The sequence below is a fragment of the Protopterus annectens genome, chromosome 7.part0 (assembly GCF_019279795.1).
Source record: "Protopterus annectens isolate FY-2018-M chromosome 7.part0, PAN1.0, whole genome shotgun sequence".
NCBI classification, from domain to species: domain Eukaryota; kingdom Metazoa; phylum Chordata; order Ceratodontiformes; family Protopteridae; genus Protopterus; species Protopterus annectens.
Genome location: NC_056739.1, coordinates 184,459,665 through 184,484,245, shown reverse-complemented (window position 1 = coordinate 184,484,245; position 24,581 = coordinate 184,459,665). Strand labels below are relative to the sequence as shown.

At 39.2% G+C, this 24,581-nt stretch overlaps 1 protein-coding gene across 3 annotated transcripts in view; it reads right to left on the bottom strand.

Moving 5' to 3' along the window:
* Positions 1-24,581, bottom strand: part of INAVA (innate immunity activator) — a 301,511-nt gene that overhangs the window by 156,790 nt on the left and 120,140 nt on the right. For all 3 annotated transcript variants that reach the window (XM_044076668.1, XM_044076665.1, XM_044076666.1), the window contains exon 4: positions 7,309-7,431. In XM_044076668.1, coding sequence (XP_043932603.1) covers positions 7,309-7,431 — 123 coding nt within the window. The remainder of the gene's footprint in view (positions 1-7,308; positions 7,432-24,581) is intronic.

The following is a 24,581-nucleotide window of genomic DNA, read 5'->3' as shown; positions in this document are numbered from 1 at the left end:
CACATTTTGTGTGCAAGCCGCATTACCATTTCCAAGCTCTTGGTTACCTTTTCCTGTCCCTGAAGTACTACAGCATGCTGATTTGGCACACCTGCACAGAAGCTTGGTCCCACACCTATGCAAGGTTAATGTATAAAACAAAACAAACAAAAAAAACACAGGAAAACAACTGGTTTCCTTCAGTGGCTCCCAGATGAGTCACAGTACAGCTTGTATTGTATATCGTACTAACTCAATCACAAAAAATAGATCACATTCGCAGGTTTCACACATTTCCCAAATGAGCAATATTTAATTATGTGCCCTGAGATATTAGACATGCATTTAGGTGTTTGTTGCCTGCATAGACATGCTACAGTTATAAACAGACATAATGTAAACCCACTGATGTCTAAAAAGTGCACTAAACTGTTTTTCCTCAATTGTAAACCATTTTCTTGAAAAGTAACATATCTGTTAGCTCTTTTGGGGCTTATCAGCATTTTGCTCTGAATTCATACTCAATTTTCTGGATTATAGATTATGAGATTTGTTTTCATGGAACATTCCTCCCTTTTCCCATGGCAGCAACATACTTATTTTCAAGCCATACAAAAAAAAAAAAAAAAAATCACAACAGCAAATATTAAAGACACACCACTGTCCTTGTACATAGAAGTACTCTTTCTTCCTGAGAGAGGACACTGGTACAAGCAGGACATACAAGTCAGTGCACAGGAGTTGCCCCATGGAACAAAACAAATCCGAATTCCTTTAGTCACTTAAGAAAAGATACATGAACTAGATACGAGACTGTGCACCATATTTGAATAGAGGTTAACATTAACATATGCAAGAAAGTACAGTTTTGTACCTACCATAAATGTAGATGTTCGAGTGCTAATACAGCTGCAGTAATCACAGATGGGTTTTCAGCCGTCAGGCGGTCCCTCGGTCGGCCGAATTCCAAAGTCTTGGTCCGGCGTCGGTTGTCGTCACTTACTCTTCTGACGTCAGGAAGGCCAGAGTATATAAGACACAGCCGACGCCATGTTCTTCAGTCTTTCTTGCCCCAGATGTCAGGTGCCCCCAAAAGGAAGGCAATACATAAATAAGGCTTATCCACATATGCAAGTAATGCAAAGTAATGCAAAATCAGTGTAAGCAAGCAAATAAAACATGGCAGGATAACCCAGTCAGGAAGTATGAAGAGGTTGATAGGCCCCATGCCCTTACCAAGTGGGGAAGGAGGGAGGGAAACCTGTACTGCAGCTGTATTAGCACTCGAACATCTACATTTATGGTAGGTACAAAACTGTACTATGTTCATCGTGCATACAGCTGCAGTAATCACAGATGGGTAGAATCCCAAAGCTATGCATAGGGTGGTAGGTACTATGAGGAACTGGGTTGAGCCAGAATGCCCTGCAAAACAGCAGTGGCAAAGCCTGCTCTTGTTCTGGAGTATAGGGGCAGGTGGTAGTGTTTTGTGAAGGTATGTACAGAACTCCAAGTGGCTGCCTCCAAAATATCCTTAGTAGGTACAACTCTGAGGAAGGCTCTAGAGGTGGCTGTGGCCCTGGTGGAGTGAGATCTGATACCAGAAGGGACAGATTTTTCATGATAGGAGTAACAAAATCGTATGCAGTGGCCAATCCACTTGGAAATGGTCTGTTTGGTAACTGGTTTCCCTTGAGCCCCTACGGCATAGGACACAAAAAGTTGTTCTGATTTCCTGAAGGACTTTGTTCTGTCCAAATAGTAACATAGCTGCCTATGGATGTCTAAAGAGTGAAGCAGCCTTTCCCCTTTGTTTTGAGGGTTGGGATAAAAAGTAGGTAGATGTATGGCTTGGTTTAAGGCTACCCTGGATACCACTTTTGGCATAAAAGATGGGTTAGTACGAAGGGAAACCCTATCCTGATGGAAGATGAGGAAGGGCTGCACCGCCATGAGGGCCTGTAGTTCGGAAACCCTACGAGCTGAAGTGATGGCCAGAAGGAAAGCTGTTTTCCAGGACAAATATTGCAGATCTGTTAAGGCAGCAGGTTCAAAGGGAGGCAATGTTAATTTTTCTAGTATGTAATTAAGGTCCCAGGCTGGTATTGGTTGCTTCCTTGGAGGTCTTATATTCTTAGCCCCTCTGAGGAACTGTCGTAAGAGTGGGTGAGAGAATAAGGGAGGATCCGTGTTGAATTCTGCAGAAATGGCTGAGGCATGTATTTTAATGGAAGAAAATGAAAGTCCACTGTTCAGCAGTTCAGCTAGGTACTGTAAAACCTGAGGCAAGTTCAATTTTCTAGGGTCCTGTCCTCTTTTCTCATTCCAACAGCAAAACCGCTTCCATTTTGCGGAGTAAGCTTTTCTAGTAGATGGTCTTCTGGCCTCCAAAATGACATCCTGCACCTCCTTGGAGAGTAGGGTCTGTTGTGGTGTTAAGGAATTTTCCATGCAGCGAGGTTGAGTGTTTTCAGCTGACTGTGAAGGGTTTTGTAGCTGTTCTGAGTCAGCAGAAGGGGTATTAGAGGCAGGGACCAGGGAGGAGTATGCGTTAGGCTCCTCAGGAGTGGATACCAGTGTTGCCTTGGCCAATCTGGAGCAATCAGTATCATCCTCGGTTCGTCTGTTCTTGTTTTCAAAAGCACCTTGGGCAGAAGAGGCAGAGGCGGGAATGCATAAACTGTCCATGCTGTCCAACTGAAAGAAAGGGCGTCCACTTTCCAGGCCTTTGGATGGAAGGTCCTTGAACAAAACTTTTTCAATTGATGGTTCCTGTGGGAGGCAAAAAGATCTATGTCTGGCCTCCCCCACGCTTGGATTATTTCCGTAAACACACTTGGATGTAACTTCCATTCATGTGGATCTGTCATATTCCTGCTCAGAGTGTCTGCCAGTGTGTTTTCCAGTCCTGGCAAGTACTGTGCTTGAAGTTCGATTTGTCTTTCCAGAGCCAAGTTCCAAAGAGTCATGGCTAGTCTGCATAAGGGGTATGAATGTGTTCCTCCTTGTTTGTTTATGTACCACATTACTGTGGTGTTGTCTGTACTTATCAGTAATTGTCCTGGATGCAGGAAGTCCTTGAAAGCTGTAATTGCATTTATTACTGCTAGCATTTCTTTTTGATTGATGTGAAGATGCTTTTCCTTGTGGGACCATCTGCCCTGAATGCTCCTGTCCTTCATGTGCGCCCCCCAGGCGTAATCTGAGGCGTCTGTGGTTATGACTTGTTTTGCTTGAGGCTTGCAGAATGGAAGGCCTGTGTTTACTTGACATGCTTGGGCCCACCATAGAAATTCCTTTTGTAAACATGGAATTATTGGTATAATTGCTTCCAAACTGTGACTGTGTTGAGACCATAGATTTTTTAGGTACCATTGAAGTTTCCTCATATGCAACTTTGCACATGGGATTAGCAGAATGCAAGATGCCATAAATCCCAGAGCCTGCAGGATTTTCCTTGCAGTAAGCCTGGTACTTTTTGCTAGTGTTTTGAAGTACTGAGATAATTGCCCTTGTTTTTCTGGCGTAAGATATGCCATCTGGGTGTTTGTGTCCAAGCTGGCACCCAGGAAGGTTATTTTCTGAGATGGTGTTAGCCTTGATTTCTCCTTGTTGATGGTGTATCCCAGAGAAAGCAGGAGCCATGTCACATATGCCAGATGTTCCAGTAGTATGTGTTTGCTGTCCACTTGGATCAGGCAGTCGTCCAGATAAGGGTAAATTTGTATCCCTTGAAGTCTGCAAAAGGCAATCACTGATGCCAGGCACTTTGTGAATACTCTGGGCGCAGTAGATAAGCCAAAGGGCAATGCAGAGAATTGATAGTGGATTGAACCTGCAAGAAATCTGAGGTATCTTCTGCAGCTTTGTCTGATGGGGACATGCAGGTATGCCTCCTTGAGGTCCAATGTTACCAGCCAAAACTCCTTGCCCAGCATGGGAAGAAGTTGCTGTAATGTGAGCATCTTGAATTTTGGTACGAGTAGAAATGTGTTAAGGATGGATAAGTCCAGAATGGGTCTCCAGTCGGTTCCTTTTCTTGGTACCAGAAAGAGTCTTGAATAAAAACCTTGACCTTGTTGGTGCATAGGTACCTTTTGTATAGCTCTCATGTTTAGGAGCTTTGAAATTTGCAGTTGTGCCTCTGCCCTTTGATTTTGTGGCAGGTTTGGCATGCCTCTCATTTTTGGAAGAGTGTGAAATTGAAATTTGTAGCCTCTGTTTATAATGTCCAGTATCCATTTGTCTGTTGTGACAATATGCCAATTGCTTGCAAATAATGCTAGTTTCCTCCCAAAGGTGCTGCCAGCTGAGACTTGCTTGGCATGGAAATGAGGGAGTCATTGGGTTTGCTTCCTGTATTGTTGTGCACTGTCTTCACCACCTCTTGGTGCTGGAGATTGCCATTGTCTGCCTCTATATGATCCTTGTGATTGTCCTCTGCCCCTTGTGCGTCTGTATCTACCTCTTTGGGGCTTGTCAGTGGCTGGAAAGGACCAGTTTTTTGAAGGCCAATTCCTGCTAAAACGTGGTGGCTGGACCTGTAAGAAAGCTTTGACAGTTTGCATAGATTTGGCTTTTTCTTCCATTTTTCGTAGTATATCCTCAGCATTAGTACCAAAAAGTACATCCTTTTGTAAAGGAGCATCAAGAAGTTTAGCTTTCACATGATCAGGCAAATTTTGTTCCCTAAGCCAGGCATGTCTGCGAATGACTGATCCTGTAGCAGCCACTCTACTGGAGGCCTCTAGGGCATCATAACCACATTGTAAGGTGTGTTTACCCACTTGCTCTGCACTATGCATCATATCCTGTAACTCTTTTAAATCTGGTTGTTCAGGTTGAGACATTTTGTTTTTTTAATTGTGATAACAGAAACTGTTGATATTTAATCATATGAAACTGACAGTTTAAGGCCCTCATGGCTAGGGTGGCCGAGGTATATACCTTCTTACCCCACCTTTCTAAAGATCTAGATTCCCTTTCTGCAGGAAGTGGATTCTTGGCAGTGGAGGCCTTTAATCCCTTAGGGCCTTGTGAAATGGTTTCAGGGTCAGCATTATGGCCTTTGTAGAGAAATTGGTGAGAACTGGGTACTCTGTAATATCTATCAGGCTTTACTGGTGCAGGAGGCAGAGAATCAGGATTAAGACAAGCCTCCGAATAGACATCATCCAGTACCTCCAAAACAGGGGGTATAGCCAGAGGTCTGTGCTGAGGTAACCAAAGAAATTCCCTAAGTCTTTTCTTGGAATCTGAAAAGTCTTGGCCTTCCCAATGGAAATGTTCCCTCAAGGTGTGCAAGGTTTCCCCAAAAGAAAAATCCTCAGGGGGGGGATACAGAAGGAATGGACTGTTCTGCATCCGAATCCTCAAAAGGGGAGTATGAGTGTTCCTCTGCATCAGAATGTTCTGATAAAATGGATCCCTGATCAGAAGAGGGGGGTTCTTCCTCCACTCTGGGTCTCTTGTCAGGAGGGGGCTGAGAACCTCTGATAAGAGTAATTAGATCCTCAGCCATTTTAAGCATGTGTTTCTTAGGCATGGGTCCAGGAGATGGGCCTTGAGCAGCAGGCCTAGTTTGATGCCTGGCTGCTTTGGATTTAGTAAAGGCCTTAAGAGAAAAAGAAGATGAAGGCCTAAATACACCATGGGTGGAGGTGGACCTGTCCACATTAGTAGGCTCGACATAAGCCGGGGCTTCGGTTGTAGTCTGGGAAAGGGCCGAGGACCCAGCGGTCTCGGGTACAGAAGACACCGCCGAAGGAGTGTCGTCGGTAGTCAGGGACTGCAAAGGTGTCTCGCTGAGAACCGGACCACGTGGAGTCTGTTTCGGCGTGGTGTCAGCGGAGACCGCGGGCCTCACGTGTCGGTCCTTTTCCTTGCGTTTTTTGGATAAAACGGTAGTCGGAGTGTCCGACGACATTTTATAGTCAAAAGCTTTACCAAAATAGTGTTGGGCGAACTCCACCCGACACTTGATAGTGCGTTTATTCAAAGTAGCGCAAAAGCGACAGTCCGAGACGTCGTGGTCTGGGCCCAAACAAGGTATGCAAAGGGAATGGAAATCCTAATGCGGTATTTGCTTCCCACAAGAAATACAATTATTAACTTTTTCTGACATCGGTCTGAGGCAAGAGAAGTTTCCCCAACGGGGTACTTAGCTTTAATGAAGACTTCGTTCCAAATATTTTCGTAATTCTGGAGCTGGCCGACCGGCACTTGCGAACTGCTTCTGCTTCGGGCACCGTGCGGCAAAAAAGACTGAAGAACATGGCGTCGGCTGTGTCTTATATACTCTGGCCTTCCTGACGTCAGAAGAGTGGCGGCGACAACCGACGCCGGACCAAGACTTTGGAATTCGGCCGACCGAGGGACCGCCTGATGGCTGAAAACCCATCTGTGATTACTGCAGCTGTATGCACGATGAACATCAATGCATTATCATTAGGTGATAACTAAGAAATAACATTAATAAATGTAAATGATAAAGTATATATATTGTCTCAATGAATGTTGTTGTTGTTGTTGTTGTTTTTGTTTGTCTTTCGGCTTTTTCCCGGTAAGGGGTCGCCACAGCGGAACTCCCGTCCACTAATGATTGGCAGTAGATTTTTACGAAATGCTGAGGTGCCAGCTCGACGCCCAACCTTCAACAAAGGCACGCCCATTTACACACACATGTCTTTCGAATGCTATCCAACCGCGGGGGAGGACATGCAGACTCCACACAGAAGGCACTCCCAAGCCAAGCCGAGAATTGAATGGGAGAACCTCTTGCTGTGAGGTAACAATGCTACCACTGTACCACCGCGGAATTAGCATTAATCTCAATGAATGTCTGTAGACACCTTCTGGTTGCTATGTAGGCTCATGGATGATATAACATTTGTTTAACATCCCGTTCCATTAAAGCTCAACAGAATGATCCCACTCCATCCAACAAGTTAACCACTACACCTCTGTTACATAGGGCAACTGCCCGACATGAAGCTTCCTACATCAATTTAACTATCTAAGATCAGTACCTTTACATAAATTACAAACTATTTACTGGAATATGCTTACAATATTGTAATTGTCTAAAAGCAACACAATCACAGGCATTAAAATCTTTTATAGGTTGTAATGCTACAGAAATACAGCTCTGTGATCACACGCACATATGAACGTAAGTTACAAACTATTTAATGGAATAGGTTAGTACTGCTGCGGTTATCTTAAAGTCACAATCATATAAAATGAAAACCTTGAATTGGTAGTAATGACACTGAACAGCAGTGTTAATCATTACTAGAAAATGAACGCTGCTTAGGTTCCCTTTCCTACCTCTCCTTTGATTTGAATAGTACGCTCATCCAGTTTAAATGCAGCACCAATCCTCCTCCGAGTTCGAGGGGGGTTCTCTCCAGGTGCCAGTGGATATTCTTTTGGCAGTTTCCCAGTCAGTTCCTTTAACAAAATAATATTGAAAGATTCAGTACAGCAATTCAATACAAACATTTCAGAGTAAACTTTTTTTTATTTTTAATAAGTACACATGTATTTGAACTAACCTGAATATAATGCCTTTCCTTGTTTACTTTACCTACATAAAATAGCAAGAATGTATCAAAAATATATAAATAGGGAAAAACTCTTTCATAGTGGTGGTATATCTGAATGACTCATCTGGTCATATCATCCAATAAACAATTTAAACTGTCTATAGTCACAGCTTAACCTTTCAGTACTCTTACTAAAAACGTAATGACCCAAGACTAAAGTGAACGTAATTTTTTCCAGACACTTGCACTTAACTTACTGTTGTGAATTTGAACTGCATAGCATTACAGATAAACAAATGCTGGTGTTGGGCTGCTGAACACTCTAGACTGGATTCCTACAGTAAGTGGACACCATTCTGAGTGATTAGGCAACACAAGTATAACTCCCACCTTCTTACTCTCAATTTTAGTTTTCCTACTGAATTTCGTGCAGCCTTAAACGTTGACGGAGATTTATAAAGGTTACCACAAAGTGTAGTATAACCTTTCTGGGTGATTAGACAGCACAAAAAATGTGGTAGGGATGTTCTTAAATACAGACTGTGTACACAGGCCCTCAGCCTTTGAGTCACTGCCTTAAAACATTACAATAATACACCCACATAAGAAAATGAGTGTGTGTGTGTGTGTGTATATATATATATATATATATATATATATATATATATATATATATATATATATATATATATACACATATACACACACACACACACACACACACACACACACACTTATATGCTTCAATGGACATAAATTACTTGTCCTCCCCCTTTTTAATTTTATAAACATTGGAGAAAAAAACAGACATAACATTAGATGTAGGCCAATTATTTAATACAGTACATTTCATTATATGTGTTTCAGATATATATATATATATATACTTTCTAGCTGGGGTTGGCACTACTGTCTCTGAAGCAATGTACTTGATTCTCATGCAAAATCATGTCAAGTGATTTAATATTACTTTTGTTCTTCTGAATATTGATATACAACATAAAGGTTATTGAACATGTTTCCGATGATAACCAATCTATTATTTGTTTGATAAAAATGATGTCAAGAAATTAATCTTGACACCAAATCCTGAGAAGTGAATCTTAACATCCATATTAAGAACACACAAATAGTAATTATCTGGAGATGTGATCATAACTTTTGTAGTAAACTGGAGTTTTAGCTGTTCCAATGTACTATTATAGGTTCATAGGTTCATACTAGGCTATCTGCCCAAGGGCATTTATAAGCCTAGCCCATAGTTATGTGGCTTTCGCCACCCCTTTAGTTTGAATAAAAACTATGCCTATCATTTTGCTGTGCCTCTGTCAAGCAGTGACGCTGAAGTAATCCCTGGGGTATATCTGCAATCTCCCATCCATTGGTCAAGATTCCTCTTGAACAAGACCAGAGAGGTGCTCTGCCTCACATGTACCGGGATTTTGTTCCACAGCATAGGGAGTCTCTGGGTGATGAATCTGTCCCTCCAGCACGTTCTATTTATAACCGTGTCAAGGTTTAAGTCTCCGCCCTTGTGGTTCTGAGGATCTAGATTTTTGAGGTGAAGCATATTCATCAAATCTGGGTTTGACATGGCCTTATATGTCAGGCACAGGTCACCTCTGAGCAAGCGGTATGAGACTGAATAGAGCTGGAGTTCTTTCAGTCGGGCAGCATAAGACATATTTTTGAGACCCTTTATCCTTTTGGTGAGGAACTTTTGGGGCCTTTCAAGCTGCAGCAGGTGTCTGGTCAGATACATTCAACGGGCATTGTACTCAATCATAGGTCTAATAAGTGATGAGTACAGGGGACGATGACCTCCCTTGATCTAGATGTGAATCCCTTCATGATCAGGTGGGTGATATAGAAGGTTTTCCTAACTACTTTAGCAACATGAGTGTCAAGCGAAGGCTACTGTCAACCTGGGTCCCCAGATCTCTGATGACTTTTTCTGTGCTCAGTGGATTGCCACCTATATGGTAGCTAGGGGTAGCCTTGTTTTTCCCAAAGGGTATGACTATGCATTTTTGGCGTTTAACTTCAGGCCATGGCTCTGGCACCAGTTATCCATTTCTGTGAGGCCCTTCTGGAGGATATCTGTGTCAGATGTGTTTTCGACTATGGCGCCAGTTTGCAGTCATCTGCAAACTTTGTCAGCCATAACCCTCCTGTGTTTGCTTGTACTTCAGAAAAGTAGATGCCGAACAAGAGTGGACCCAGGACTGAGCCCTGTGGGACACCACTTGTGACAGGCTTTGAGTCTGACATGGCTCCAGCAACTCTGACCCTGTGGGTTCTGTCACTTAGCCAGTTTGCAACCCATCTTGTGATGTATGGGTTTACATTCAAGCTGATGAGTTTTTCGATGATACCTGAGTGGGGTATTGTGTGAAGGCCTTTGCCAGGTCGAGGTAGGCTGTATGGACTGCCTTTCCTCATCAATGGCCTTGGTGACTGTCTCGAAAAAGTCAACCAAGTTTAAGAGGCAGGATCTGCCTTTGACAAAGCCAAACTGAGTTGGATCCAAAGTCTGCAAGTTCCCTATGTCTTTATTTATGAGTTCCATTATGATCCTCTCCATGGCTTTGCAGATAAGGCTTGTCAAGCTAATGGGCGGTAATTTCCAGGGTCTGTGGAGGCACCGCCCTTATGAAGTGGGACCACAGTCGCCGTGCGCCACTCCTTGGGTACGTATCCTGAGGTGAGGCTAAGATTAAACAGCTGTCCTAACTGTGGGTTTAATTCCTCATTGAGTTCATGAAGCACACAGCCGGGGACACCATCCGGTCCCATGGATGCTGTGTTTTTGCCTTAGTGAGGGCAGCTCTCACCTGGGCGTTGGAGATGTTTCGGGGCTACAATCCTCTGGAATAGATATCTCTCCTTTTGGGGGGGGGGGGAGAAGTTTGCACTGAACCTGTCAGCCAGTATGTTGGCAATGTGTGTAGGTTCAGTAATTTTCACATCATTTTGAACTAATTCTGAGCATATCTGGGAGTTTCCTCCTAGGTTTCTAACATAGCTAAAGAAGGCCTTATGATTCTCTGTAGAGTCCTTGGCGATTTTTCTCTCAAAATTTGCCTTGGATGATTTTATGAGAGCTCTTAGTTTTTTACTTATAATGATCAAAGGTGTCTTACCTTTCAAGGATTTTGCTCTATCTTGTAGTAGCTTCCTCCTTTTGTTGTAGAGCTTGTTTATGGCTGGGGTCCACCAGACTGGACGCTTGCCTTTGGTACAGAGAGTCTTAGTTTTGTTTGGGATTGCCTGATCCATGCAGTCCTGTAGGTGCTGATAGAAGGCATTTGTAAGTGATTCAGCGGTTTGAGTAATGTTTACCACTGGCTCAGGGGCCTTAAAGGAGACCACACTAGTTTTTAGAAGTGTGAAATCGGCTTTTGAGAAGTTTTTCACTGTGGTCTTTTTTGTTTCAGGTGGGGGCGGGATGAGGACCTCCAGCGAGATTAGTTTATGATCTGATCTCACCAGTGAGGGGTATATATTCTGGCTCCAGTGTGTTTGTTTTAAAAATTGATTTACAGTGTTGAGGTAGTAGTTGGATGTTTATATTGTTGGATTGAAAGAGCTAGAAGTTCATAACTTTGCAGATACTTGTTTAGGTGTATTAATTACAGGAAAATAAGTGTAGGAGCTCAAAACATTTTTTTTACCTTTGAAAGCCATAAAACACTTAGCCCTGCCACACAAATACTAGCCCAAAGCCAAATCTTCCTGACAAACAGCTTTTAAACACTTCAGTCTGCCCTTTTTTACTTGTGTTTTACAGTTTTTAAAGATCACTTTCATGCAATTCTTTGGTGGCAGCTGTGCGTGCTCTAGCCAGAGACTACTGCGCAACATGTAAGCTATGCATAACATACTTGTTATGTACTCCTTTGATATCAGAGAGGTGCAAAACAAGATTGTTTTTTTTTTCAGTTTACAATCAGTGCTTAATAATAATATCAAGCATAATATTTGATACTACTTTGAAAGTATGATTAGTCATTCCCCATATGCGCATATATTTCCATTTGTAAATTTAAGCAATGAAGAAGCCATCCACAGGTGCTCATGATACTGTCTTTGTGGTCTTACTGGGCTTAGAATCCTGATCTAGGTAGGCCCTTTCATCAGAATGACGTGATACCAGCATCCTAATCATGGTCTGGTGTGGAAAGAATTGAGGCATCCATCACATCCTGTAAATAGTTCTGCTCCATCATTCCTCTCGGGATGAGAAACTGCTCAGTCATTTCTGTCTGAAGTGCTCTTTGGTCATCAAGCCTTCTTCTACTTGAACTCTTTCAGGGACCAGTTTTGTGGTATGAACTCTGGTTAACAGTCTTCTGTCAATGGCTGTGATTGAACACTTATCCATCTTGTTCACCTTGTGGTTAACATAGTAACTGACTGCACAACATCTCACTGCTAAGTATCTCTTAACTGGTCCTTCCATTTTCTTGTGTACTATAACACCAGGACACATTAAAAGACAACTTCTCAAAACACTTTGACCCAGTTGGCCTTTGTCAGTCTCTAGTCACAACACTTGCTGACAACACTAATACTTCTTAATGGCTTATCATTCAAGTGCTAAAACTGTATGTGCAATGCATGTATCTGTTTTTGATTTCACTATCTCCAGTCTGTGGCATAACTTTCTGTGCAAAAGCAACATGGTTGGTGTAGTGTTAGCGACTACATGTGCGCCACTGTGATAAAGGAAATCAAGTAGCTCATGCTGCAAGACCTTATCCCATGGGATATGGCTAACAGGGACCTTACCTTATGGTCTAGGACTGTAACAGAGATCTTACCCCATAGGCTACAACTGTAACAGGGACCTGATCACAGGGCCTATGACTAACAAGGACCTTATCCCACAGAGGCTATGACTTTGGCCATACCCCACATTGACTATGACTGTAATGGGGACCTGATCACAGGGCCTATAAGCAACAAAAACCTCACCCCACAAGCTATGACTGTAACAGGGACCTTACCCCATGAACTTTGAATGTAACACTTATCACACAGACTACGACTTTCACAAGGATGTCACCACAGTGTCTATGACTTTAACATGGACCTTACTACAGGGGCTATGACTTTTAACAAGGACCTTGTCATAAGGGCTATAACATTAATATCTTTCTCGAAGCTTTGTACAAACTCTTTCACACAACTGATGTGTGGGTGGTGAGGTGCAGAGAAAGTGTGGGATGTCACAGCTTCCTGAACATTCTGAATTTGTTTGGCATGAGAGTCAGACAATTATTAGTGGCACAGAAATAAAGAATAACAATGAATATTTGGTCTGCTAGTAACCTGGACAGTGGAAGACATGGGGAGGGTGTCAGACTTTTATTTAACCCCTTCAAGAAATCTCTCAGAGAAGAAGGAATAGATGAGATGCTCAGTCCCAGGATGGCTGATGTTCAGTAAAAAAATTAGGAAAAAATGCAGACTGTTTGCTATAATAATTTTTACATAAGACTCTTCTTGTGGGTAACACCCTTAAAATGATCACTATGCATACAAAAGTGTTTACTTAATGTCATCAAAAAGACTTCTGCATAACTCAATTTGTAGTCCTCTGCCACTAAAATCAGTTACTTTCTAGACAGAGTAACTGAAATCATCATTCAAAATTCAAGCAAATATATTGCAGTACTAAACACTGGAAAGCAAATTACAAAAGCATGTATTTGCAGGAGGACACCCCCTCACCTCATTACTTAATAACAATAATGCTGAGATGAGAAACCTTGGGGAAGAGGGAATAATTGTAATTTTTTTCTTCCTGAGGTTGTACAGTTTGAGAGACGATATAATAAAGGAAGGGGTATGGGGGAGTGGGGGGCTTGCTGTCCTGCATCAGAAAGTTCTAAAGTGATTTTGATATTTTCTTCTGTTTAATTACATTTCATAATAATAAAGTACTGCAATATATTCTATCAAATTCTTATATAAAACAATTCAGCATTCTGGATTATGTTATGACAATTCCTTTATTAGGTAGGCATTACAATTAAGACATGGGAGCCAGGGAAATAAAATTAATGAAGAAGTCTTACTAGATGTAAGAAAAGCTTGCATCTCCATCAACCACCAAGTGCCAGCACCACAGTGTACTGCAGCAAACCTCAACATGACCTTAGAGACGCATCATGGCCACCAGGCTATCCAGTCATATTGTGGCTTGAGCGAAGATGGAGACAAGTGCCTTTCTCGTAAAGGCTCCGCTAAGTGAAGCAGAAGAAGCAGAGGCATCGCCCATATCAGCGGAGAAAGGAAGGAATGGAAGGTTGTTGAAGCTGTACCAGATTTGGAGCATCTATCCCAGGAAAGGCTGTTGGAAGGAGATGGAGAGAGCCAGCAGGGACATATTACAACCTTCCAATTGGGAGGGCTGCGGGATGTTTATTTAAAGGAAATGATTAATCAGAATGAACTGGAGAGTGAAGTGGCAGCTTCATGGGGTGAAATTACAGAGAATGTACAAGAAGAGGAGGTTGTGTAGAACATGATAAAAAAGAAATCATACACACAGACAGTGAAAGAAGGTGAAAGAAGAGCCGAAGAAGTGAAGGAGGTGAAAAAAAATCTTTATAAGAGTAAGCAGTAAGAATGAGAAAGGACTTGAAAGGTATGAAGTATGGAACACTAATTGCATCACTGGGTGTTTCACCCAAGCAGGTAAGAGCCTTTATTGTTATTGATAAAGAAACATACTGTGATATATTCTTTGAAACAGGACAACATATGGAGATTTTTTTAAAACAGTATGAACAAAAAAAGAATTGCATTTCATAGAGAAACCAAAAAAGAGTTTTGATACAATTTAGAATAGAAGTTGAAAAAGAGGAATTGACAGAATATTTAATGATTATATGTAAAAATAAAGACAGAACAAAAATAAATGATGACTGACGTTTATGCACTGGGTCTTGGAAATATGGGACTATTTGGAAAATGGAAAGTGATAATGTTACACATATCCAAAGTGTGATGACTGTGAATGGTAACCGAGGATTTGTTAGATATTAAGGGCAGCCAAAAACGTTTTTTTCCTGTGGTAAAAGTAATCATTTGGATTAATGAATGTGATAAGCAAAAATGTTTTATTTGTTGCAAAACAGGGCATGAGGTAAGGAAATGTGATATGAAATGTAAAATATGTGGAAAAACTGGACATACATGAGTAGATTGTGAAGAAAATGTAGAAGTTGCAAGAAAAGAATGTACACAAGATCCGGTATATGATAAAGATAAAAAAATATAGAAAAGGAACAATAAAGACAGGATAGTAGACAGGAAAGAAATAAAGATTTAAGATGGGAGGAAAAAGATGGGGAAAGGGAAGGGGAAGAAGAGGTGCTTGATATGCGCGAGAAGGAATATGTAATCTGGCAAGTAGTAAGAGGAAGGAGAAATTCTATATGAAAAGGGTGAATGAGAGGAAAAGAAAGTTTAACAGTATGAAGTTAAGGGCTAAAAAATTGAAATAAAACATTTTAAAAAACATTAAAATACTACTTTTTAAAGGTTACTAATATATATTCATACAACTGCATAAACGTATATTTACATATATAGTCCTTTACAATTTTATATGTATACATTTCTAGAGGTGTATGTGTACACATGCACACAATTTGCTTTTTAAAGTGTTCTCACACGTTAGAATTGTACATTGTAATACTACTGAGGCTTTTAAATGGAATTTGAACTTTATTTTACTTGACTGTGTTAATGGGAGGGGTATTTATTTTGAAAATTAACCATTTGAAATTTAACCAATGAAAATGTTTCAGTAGTATTTAAGAGCTTGAGGGAGTTCACTACTTTGATTCTTTCTGATGAAGTTTCTTGTAGGGAGATGAAAGCTAAATCCTTGCTTATTTGCTGCTGTTTGTCATTTTGTGGAATAAAACTACTATCTGTTAAAACTTGCTGGGATCTTTTTTGGAAGCACGGTTGGACTGCCTTTATTGGTGCCTTGTGTTTACTGGAGTTCTGGATTTACTAGTTTACTGAATTCTCCAGGAATCCATCTTTTTTTTGGTTTATAAGTTTAAATTGTGAAAGAAAAAAGATAAAGGATGAAAGAGGAATAATTATACTAACTTCATTTAAAGGCTGAAGATTTTAGCTTTAAATCTTAATAGTATGAAGATTGTTAAAAGATGATTAGGGATTTTAGAATGGTGTGCTTCAGTTGAAATGCACGTAATTATATTAGAAGATACTAGAATGTTGACAGATGAAGAAAGGTTAGAAAGTGAAGCATTATGGGGGAACATTATATGGAATGTGGGAAAAGATATGTGTTCAGGAATAGATGTGTTATGTCAAGAAAACATTAAAATCTTGGATTTTACAATAGTAGAATTAGGAAGAATAAAGGTAATAGATTTAAGATGGAAAACAAATGTTTATAGAATTATTGCAACATATGCATAGGTTACAAAGAAAGAAATAGATAATGTTTAAAAATTTTTTAAATGAGGTAGTTGTTAATATGGATACAATATTATTGGGGGATTTTAACTGCAATTTAAAAATAGGAATGAAAAAAAATGAAGTGATGTTAAAACTATACATGTGATAATGAAAAGTGGAAAGCTATACATATGTGATAATAAACACTGGACTTGCAGAAGAAATTAAATTAAAACCAAAATTATTTTTTAGTGACTGACAGTTTATAAATTCTGCAGAAAGGGATAAAAGAACAAGCTTTTCAGATCATGTAGCCATATGGATAGAGGTACATGAGAAAGAAGGATATATAAGCATAGGTAAATATGTCAAGAGGATGAATGAAAAAGACAAATAAAGAAGAAAGATTAATAAGCTATGGAACGATCACATAGGCAAGAGAATATTTTATGAAGACTGGACAAGTTGCTGGATACGTTTTAAGGAAAAATGTAAAAAAAAATTTGGATTATCAAGTTGAAAGGAGAAGGACAGAGAAAATAAAATCTAAGCAGTTGAGTCAAGAAGTGCTTAAGGAAGCATTGAAGGATAATACAGTTTTTTATGAGAAAGAAAAAGAAATACATGATATAAATTAGGAAAAGATTATAAGATTGTTATATAATTATATTATATATATTGTTTACAAGGAAGAAAAGATAAGGTGGTACCTTAAATCGAATAAATTAATAAAAGAGAATACAAGAATAATAAGGGAATTAAACAATAATGAAGGAGAAAAATAACAGCACAAAAAAGAATATTTGAAGTGATTAAAAAAAAAGTATATAAAACATACTTTTGTAAAGAAAGAGTTAAAAGTGACACAGAAATAGACTGTTAAGCAAGCAGAGAAGATAATGAGAGTTTGGAAAAAAATGTGAAAGAGTTAAATGAAATACTTAAAGATCTCAATCTGGATCTAGCTACAGGAATGCATGGTATTGAACATCATATGTACAATGATATGTAAAACTGGCAAAAAGTCTTTTTTGTGGAGGTATTACATGAATGGGTAAAGATAGGGATAACATATAAAGAGATATGTATGGGAATCATGAAATTCATATGGAAAAAAGAGAGAAAGAAAATATAAACAAATTGGAGACCTATAGGATCATAGGAGGTTACTAGGCTATTGGGCCTAGGGCTTTTACATGCCAGCTATGTTTTACCCTTGTTTCTCTCATAGACTAAGAGAAATAGCCTATATTAGCAGACAAATTTAGGATCAGCAACGACTGCCCCTATCCAAGAGGGACATAGGTGAAACCCCTGGAGTGAGTTTATAGCTTCCCATCCAACTGTCCCAAGTTACGCTTAAATACAGTCATTGAGGAGTGTTGTTTAACTTGAATTGGTAGTTTGTTCCAGAGGAGTGGCAGCCTCAGGGAGACATATCTGTGTCCCTGGCAAGTTCTGTTTATTTTGCAGGCTAGGTTAAGGTCTCTAGAGTGAGTGAGTCTTGCCCCATTAGATTTGTGAATGTGCATTTCCATTAAAGCAGGGTCTGAGACTGCTCTGTATGTCAGGCACAAGTCGCTTCTAAGCAGTCTATAGGATACAGATATAGTGTCAGTGCCTTCAGTCTGTCCGTATAGGTCATGTGATGAAGGCCTTTCAAATTTCTTGGTGAGAAACCTATGAGGTCTCTCCAACGGCTGCAGGTGTCTGGTGAAGTGCATACAGAAGGGAGCATTGTACTATATTATTGGTCTGATGAGGGATGGTACAGAGGAGTTATAACCTCCTTTGTTTTGGATGCTATTCTCTTACTTATGAGATGGACAATGTAGAAGCCCTTCCACACCATTATGGACACATTATGATCAAAGTTAAGTCTGCTATCAACCTGTGTTCCCAAGTCTCCCACCACTTGGTTCAAACTTAGGGGGATATTCTTAATGTTGTAATTTGCTGGGACTTTATCTTTACTGAAGGGGATGACAATACATTTTATTTGCATTAAGTTTGAGTCTGTGGCTTTGGCACCAATCATTTGTCTGTCTATGTCCTTTTTGTAGTATGGTGACATCGTTTTGGGTTTCAATGATTGCATCCAGTTTGCAGTCATCAGAAAACTTGGTAAGCCACAGGCCATATATTTTCGCCTGAATTTCTGAGAAATAGATTCCAAACAGAAGTGGACCCAGCAGAGATCCTTGTGGGACCCAGCAGAGATCCTTGTGGGACCCAGCAGAGATCCTTGTGGGACCCAGCACAGATCCTTGTGGAGCACTACTACTAATAGGTCTGCTGGTAGAGGTAGATTACCCTGCTTTGACTATATGCACATTCTGTCAGTGAAACAGTTGGTTACCCATCTAATAACATATCGGTTTACTCCCAGTTTTTTAACTTCTCCAAGTCTTTTGGGTTTCTAATACCATGAGGGGAATGGACCCCATTCCTAAGTCAAAGTACGATTAAAGTTCATGAAATTAGTACTGTTTCAATCTTTGATGTCAGCCAGAAGTGCTCAATGCAGCACCCGCAATGTGTCTGCTTCTCCCACATGTTCAATGGACTTTTGTATACTAATGTGTACACAGCCCACTATCTTTGGCCGCTAATATTAACTTTTCATTTCTTGGTTTGCCCAGTCGATGGAGGGATAGTTAAAGTCACCCATAACTAGGTTGTTTTGTTGTATTGTGAGTGACTCAAGTAGGTCCTATGATCCTATGAGAATAATAACTAAAAGACTATCAAAGTACAGAAGTTGACTGACCATAGAAGTTTTGGCAGAAAGGGGAAAGGAAGTCGGGATTTACTATGGATAGTAAAAGAAGTAAAAGATGACATTATAAATAAAAAGGTGGAAGCTAAAATCATGGTAATAGATTTGATAAAATACGGTGGTGGTGCTGCGGTAGCATTGTCGCCTCACAGTAAGACGCTGTCCGGTTCGATTCTCAGCTAGAGCATCTTCTGCGTGGAGACATGCGTGAATGGGCATACCTTCGTTGAAGGTTGTGCGTCAGGCCTGGCAAGCCGGTACGTAAAAATCAACTGCCAATCATTAGTGGACCGGAGTTCCGCTGTGGTGTCCCCTAACTAGGAAAAGCCGAAAGACACAAACAGTATGAAGCTTTATGGGATATATTAGGGGCTTATAACAAAAGTAAAAGAATATTAAAAGTAATTAAATCGTGTTTATATCACATTATTGGATGATGAAAAGAGCAAATGCTCATTCATTGAACCGATAATGTCAAAGTCACAAAAAAAATTTGCTGCTCCGCCAGAAAAAAAAAAAAAGTTTAAACACAAATTTAAGTGAAGGGCTTTGCCCCCCACACCCACCAATGTCACCCCTCCTACTTAAATATACCAAGTCTGAGATCGCACCATAGTGGAGGAAATGGCAAAGTCCCGAAGATGGCCCACCAAGTTTTTTCTCTGGGGGAAAAAAAAAAAAAAAAAAAAAAAATCGATGTTCCGTGACTTTGCTATTTTTTTCCTTTTGACATTATCAGATCGATGAAAGAGCATTGCTCTTTTCATTACCCGATAATACAATATAGACCCATTAAATCCTTATATGAGAAAATCAATTTAAAAATATTAAATGACTAAGTGAGGAAATTAAAATAGAATGTGGAATAAGTCAAGGCTGTTCAGCAAGCAGTATTATATTTGCTTTAGTTATGAATGTGATTGTCAATAAAAAATGACTAGAAAACTAAATATGGCAGGTTATAAGATAATGGAGGAAATACAATTACCAATAATATATACCTATGCAGATGGTACATTGTTAGTTACTAAGAACAAAGAATGGATGGAAGAGACAATTGGAAAGTTAATAAAAGATACTTGGTTTAAGTATAAATAAAAGATAAAAAAAGGTTTTGGATTTATGGGAAATATAGAAGACATACAATTCAATGTATAGGTTATCGATGAACAAGGAAAAGTATCTGAATCAAATGGCCATAAGAAAAAACAATGGGAGGAAATTTTGCAGCAATTAAGAGATATATGCACATTTTGGAATTCATATAAGTTGTTATAAAAGAAAAAGTGTATTTGTTAGAATATTCTTTTAGGCATGTTAGCATATATAGTAAGTATTTATGTGATTCTGACTAACTATTAAAAAAAATAATGTCTATTACATTTTCGTTCATATGGGGTGCTAGATTAAATCCAGTACAAAGGAGGATTTTATATGTAAGGGAAGAGGAAGGGGGTTAGAGTTAATTAACCCAATTGTGCATGTGGCTTCACTGAATTTGTACAGCGCCTTAGTACGTGGAAAAGGTGAAAAGTGACATGAATGAAGATACAAAGGAAAATCAAAATAAAATCTTATAGAAATGGAATGTGGACCTTGTTGAAAATATAGAAAAGAGTGGGATTTGAATATTATGAAAGAACATTATTTCATTTTTCCTTGGAAACATTTAGAGATGGAGAAAAAAATGCTATTAAAAATGAGATTTAGGTGGTGTAAGAAAATTTAAAGACTTTTCTGGAGATTATCAATAGGTAAATTACCTATTAATGCTACTATGCCTTATAAAAGAAAGCAAGAAAGAACACGTATTCATTGTGGGGAACTTGTAGCAGCAGAACATGTGTTTTTGAAATGTTTTAGAATAAAGCAGTTATGGGAAGAAATATGTAAATACAAAATACTGAGGGTTTTGAAAAGGTTGAATACCTTAAACACGGACATGTTTAAATATGGATATTATGGTAATAAAAACAAAAAGAAGTAGAAATAAAATTGATAAAATAACATTTTTATTCCATGGACATTACAGACTGGGAGACTAACTGAAGTAAAGTTTAATGGGAAATGGTTATTATCAGAGATCTTAAAGAAGACACATTTTTGGCTTTGGAAAAAGGGTGGGGGGATGTGTTTAATAATATCAAATTGTTCTGTACCTGTACAAAGGTGTAAATAAAATAGCTAGTATAAATAACATCTAGTATGTAAAAAAGGTATACAAGTGGTGATTATCAATAAAGAACCCCCTACTTGTTACTACATTTGCAGTCTGCTAGTCTGCTGAGTGTGTACATGCAGTGGCGGCTGGTGACTTCAAATCACAGGGGGGCTGCAGGAGACGCTGAATGGGCGGGGTCAAAGGGAAGGGGTGTGGTCAACCATAAAGGGGAGGAGCTATGCACAAAACCACAAAAAAACTAACTTTAATTAAATACGCTGCCCTGGGTGGCAAACCATCATTATGAAAGTCCAATCAAGACAAAAATAAGTGTAGAAGAATAAAAATATTTCAATGCATTGGCTGCATGACAGCTTACTTAATATCTAGATGGAAACAAAAGGTTGTGAGGCATGAAAAAATAAATTACTTTTTAAATACATTACTGGAATGCCAGTCAAAATCAAGTATAAGAAAACCAGAAGCACTCAACTCAAACTACTTCTCCTTGCACTGCAGTTCTAATTATAATATATTCAGCTTTATTAAAGTACCAAGCAACATGCTGAAAGTAGAAATCTATGTGATGCCCCCACTTGTAAAAATGTTTCTTATCCAAAAAGACCTGCTGCCTGACAACGTTTCATGGGGAAAACATGATAAAAGTAAAAATGAAAAGCAAACAAGAAACAAGCTCAAGATACATTGCTTAAAGGATTACTGTACAGGTTATGGACCACACATGATTGGCATTCTGTTTAGTTTACGGGTAAAGCCTGTAGAGATGACTGGAAGTCTCCAACAAGTGTAATGAGCTTTTTAAAATAATGGAATCCTGTCCTTTAATACCCAAGGCTTATACATTATCTAGTCAAGTATTCTCTGCATGGCAACAACAGAAAGGCTTTCAATGTTGGCAATTCTTTAACAGTATGCTTATTAAAGCTTACTTGCATCTTACGATGTCAGACAAGCTTACCTTATGGTCATTAAAGCATTGCTACTTAAACACAGAGCAACAGGCACTTTGAGTAATAAGCATAAATCAACAGTACAAAAATATGACAGAAACCAGACCATTCTGCAAAATCAAGGACAGATGAAAAGCCACTGTAGTACTTATGCAGTGTGTCCTCCCCATCCAAGGTAGATACAACTACTCCTTGCCTTGCTTGGACACATCCAGAGTCACTACATGGGGAGTGGGGTGCAACAAGCATGTCACAATTTGAAATCTCTCTGGCTGACTGTGATGGCCTGACACATTTGTCATACCCCTCAACTTCAAGAGCAAGAAATATGGATAAAGCCATACACAGAAGTGGGACAAAGGCACAACAAGAAGGACAATTTTAAATATTGCTCTAATAAACTTAGAAAGATAATAGAATAGGTCTTGCATTAGTATGAATTTTCTGAAGGGTATAAAATCTGAAACTCAAATGTCTGTCATTTTCTAACTTCAGTCTTTAGTGATTTGTCACTAATTTGCCAAAAACACAATTTTATGAAAAATGGACCAAAAATGTGATGCAAAATATAAAATAGACACACAATACAGCTTCTACCTGTCAAAGAAGGGACACTTTAATATTAGTACTGCTACCTTGAGCAGCTGACAAAATAAAAGAATCTACATGCATTTCAAGTAATCTATAACTTTGATTATTACAGTTATTTCTTAATTGTAAACCCTCCATGTTTTCTTCCAAAATTGCTATTTTTGGAGGGATTATTAGGGGAAGAGCAACATTTTGAGCCAAAAATTGGGGACAGTTGAGAGGTTGGCTATGCCTAATTCTATAAAGCAATTTATTTGCATGTACCTCTCAACCTGTTAATGCAGTAAATCTGAACAAGGCCAAATATATTGGGGCACATATAAACAGTACTAAAAATTGCTCTTGTATAAATTGAGACAGTTGATAGAACGGCTCTTACTTTAACATGCATTTTATGAAGGTTATGAAGTCTGAAACTTATTATTTAGTGACTTCTGGCAAATCATTTAGGAATTAAAACTACAAATTTTATGAACAACAAACCAAAAATAAGAAGCAAAAATCTATTCATTCTTTGAAAATCTGGACAGTTGGGAGGTATAGTTCAGCTGGGCCTGTCTGAGTTTGCTGCCCTTCCCCTGACAAAATAATGGTTGAACTGGAGCCTCTGCAGCCATTCCAATTAACCATTACTTGGCTATTTCACTCCATTTACCATAAACACTAATGTGCATACTGCTTTACTTCAATGATTGGACTTCATTTGAAAGTTTTATTTTGTATTTTACAGCACAAACATTAAGTAATCTGTTAAACAAAGCAATGCAGTCTCACAATGAAAACTTAGCATTAAAACTTCTCTGCCCTTGAAACTCACATTCATTGAAACCCACATTCAAAGAAAATACATTTTGCCAGTGGCAGATAAAGATTAATTTTGGGCTGTTTTCGAATCATAGGCCCCTTGCATATGAAACATACATGTGCTCTTTGATACACCTTCCTCATTGTACTAAAATTATATTCCTTGTACAATACAGTACACTTGTTAGAGGGTGTTTTAAATTTGTTTTGAACATCTTTCCAGTAAGCAATGAAACAAAACATATGCACCCATAATGGCAAAACTGCCCAGTTGAGAACATTTATCATAAAAAAGTCTACTCAGACTTCCACAGTCCACCATTATTAGTAAATATACACAATTCTACAGTCCACCATTATTAGTAAATATGCACAATTCCACAGTCCACCATTATTAGTAAATATGCACAATTCTACAGTCCACCATTATCAGTAAATATGCACAATTCTACAGTGCACCTTTATCAGTAAATATGCACAATTCTACAGTCCATATTCAGTGAATTCAGTTCTTGCCATAGCTGTCAACCTTAGCACAAAAACCTGGACGAAGCCAATAATGGGGGAATACAGTCCCAAAAATAGGGACAAATTTAAAATATTCATCTTATAAACTTAGAAAATTGCTAGAAAAAAAGGTTGTGCTACTATGTATTCTGAAGAACATGAAGTTTGAAATTCAAATGCGGTCAATTCTACTGCGGACAGAACAAAAACAATTTTCAGCAGAGACGCAGGGATTAATACTGCAGACACGTCTTTGTAAAATGGCAGGGCATCAGAGCAAATCCACACAAACACAGGCAGGAGATGCAGACAGAAGCCACCCCAACCAAGAATCAAACCAGAAAACCTATAGCTGTGAGGCAACAATACTACCACCGCACCATCAATTATGCAAGGAATTAAACATTCAGAAACCTGAAGTCTGAAATTCAAATGCCTGTCAATTTTACTGCGGACAGAACAAAACCAATTTTCAGCAGGGATTAAAACTGCAGACACGTCTTTGTAAAATGGCAGGGCACCAGAGCAAATCCACACAAACACATGGAGGAGATGCAGACTCACACAGAAGCCACCCCAACCAAGAATCAAACCAGAAAACCTATAGCTGTGAGGCAACAATACTACCACTGCACCATCAAATCTGCAAGGAATCAAACATTCAGAAACCTGAAGTCTGAAATTCAAATGCCTGTCAATTTTACTGCGGACAGAACAAAAACAATTTTCAGCAGAGATGCAGGGATTAATACTGCAGACACGTCTTTGCAAAATGGCAGGGCACCAGAGCA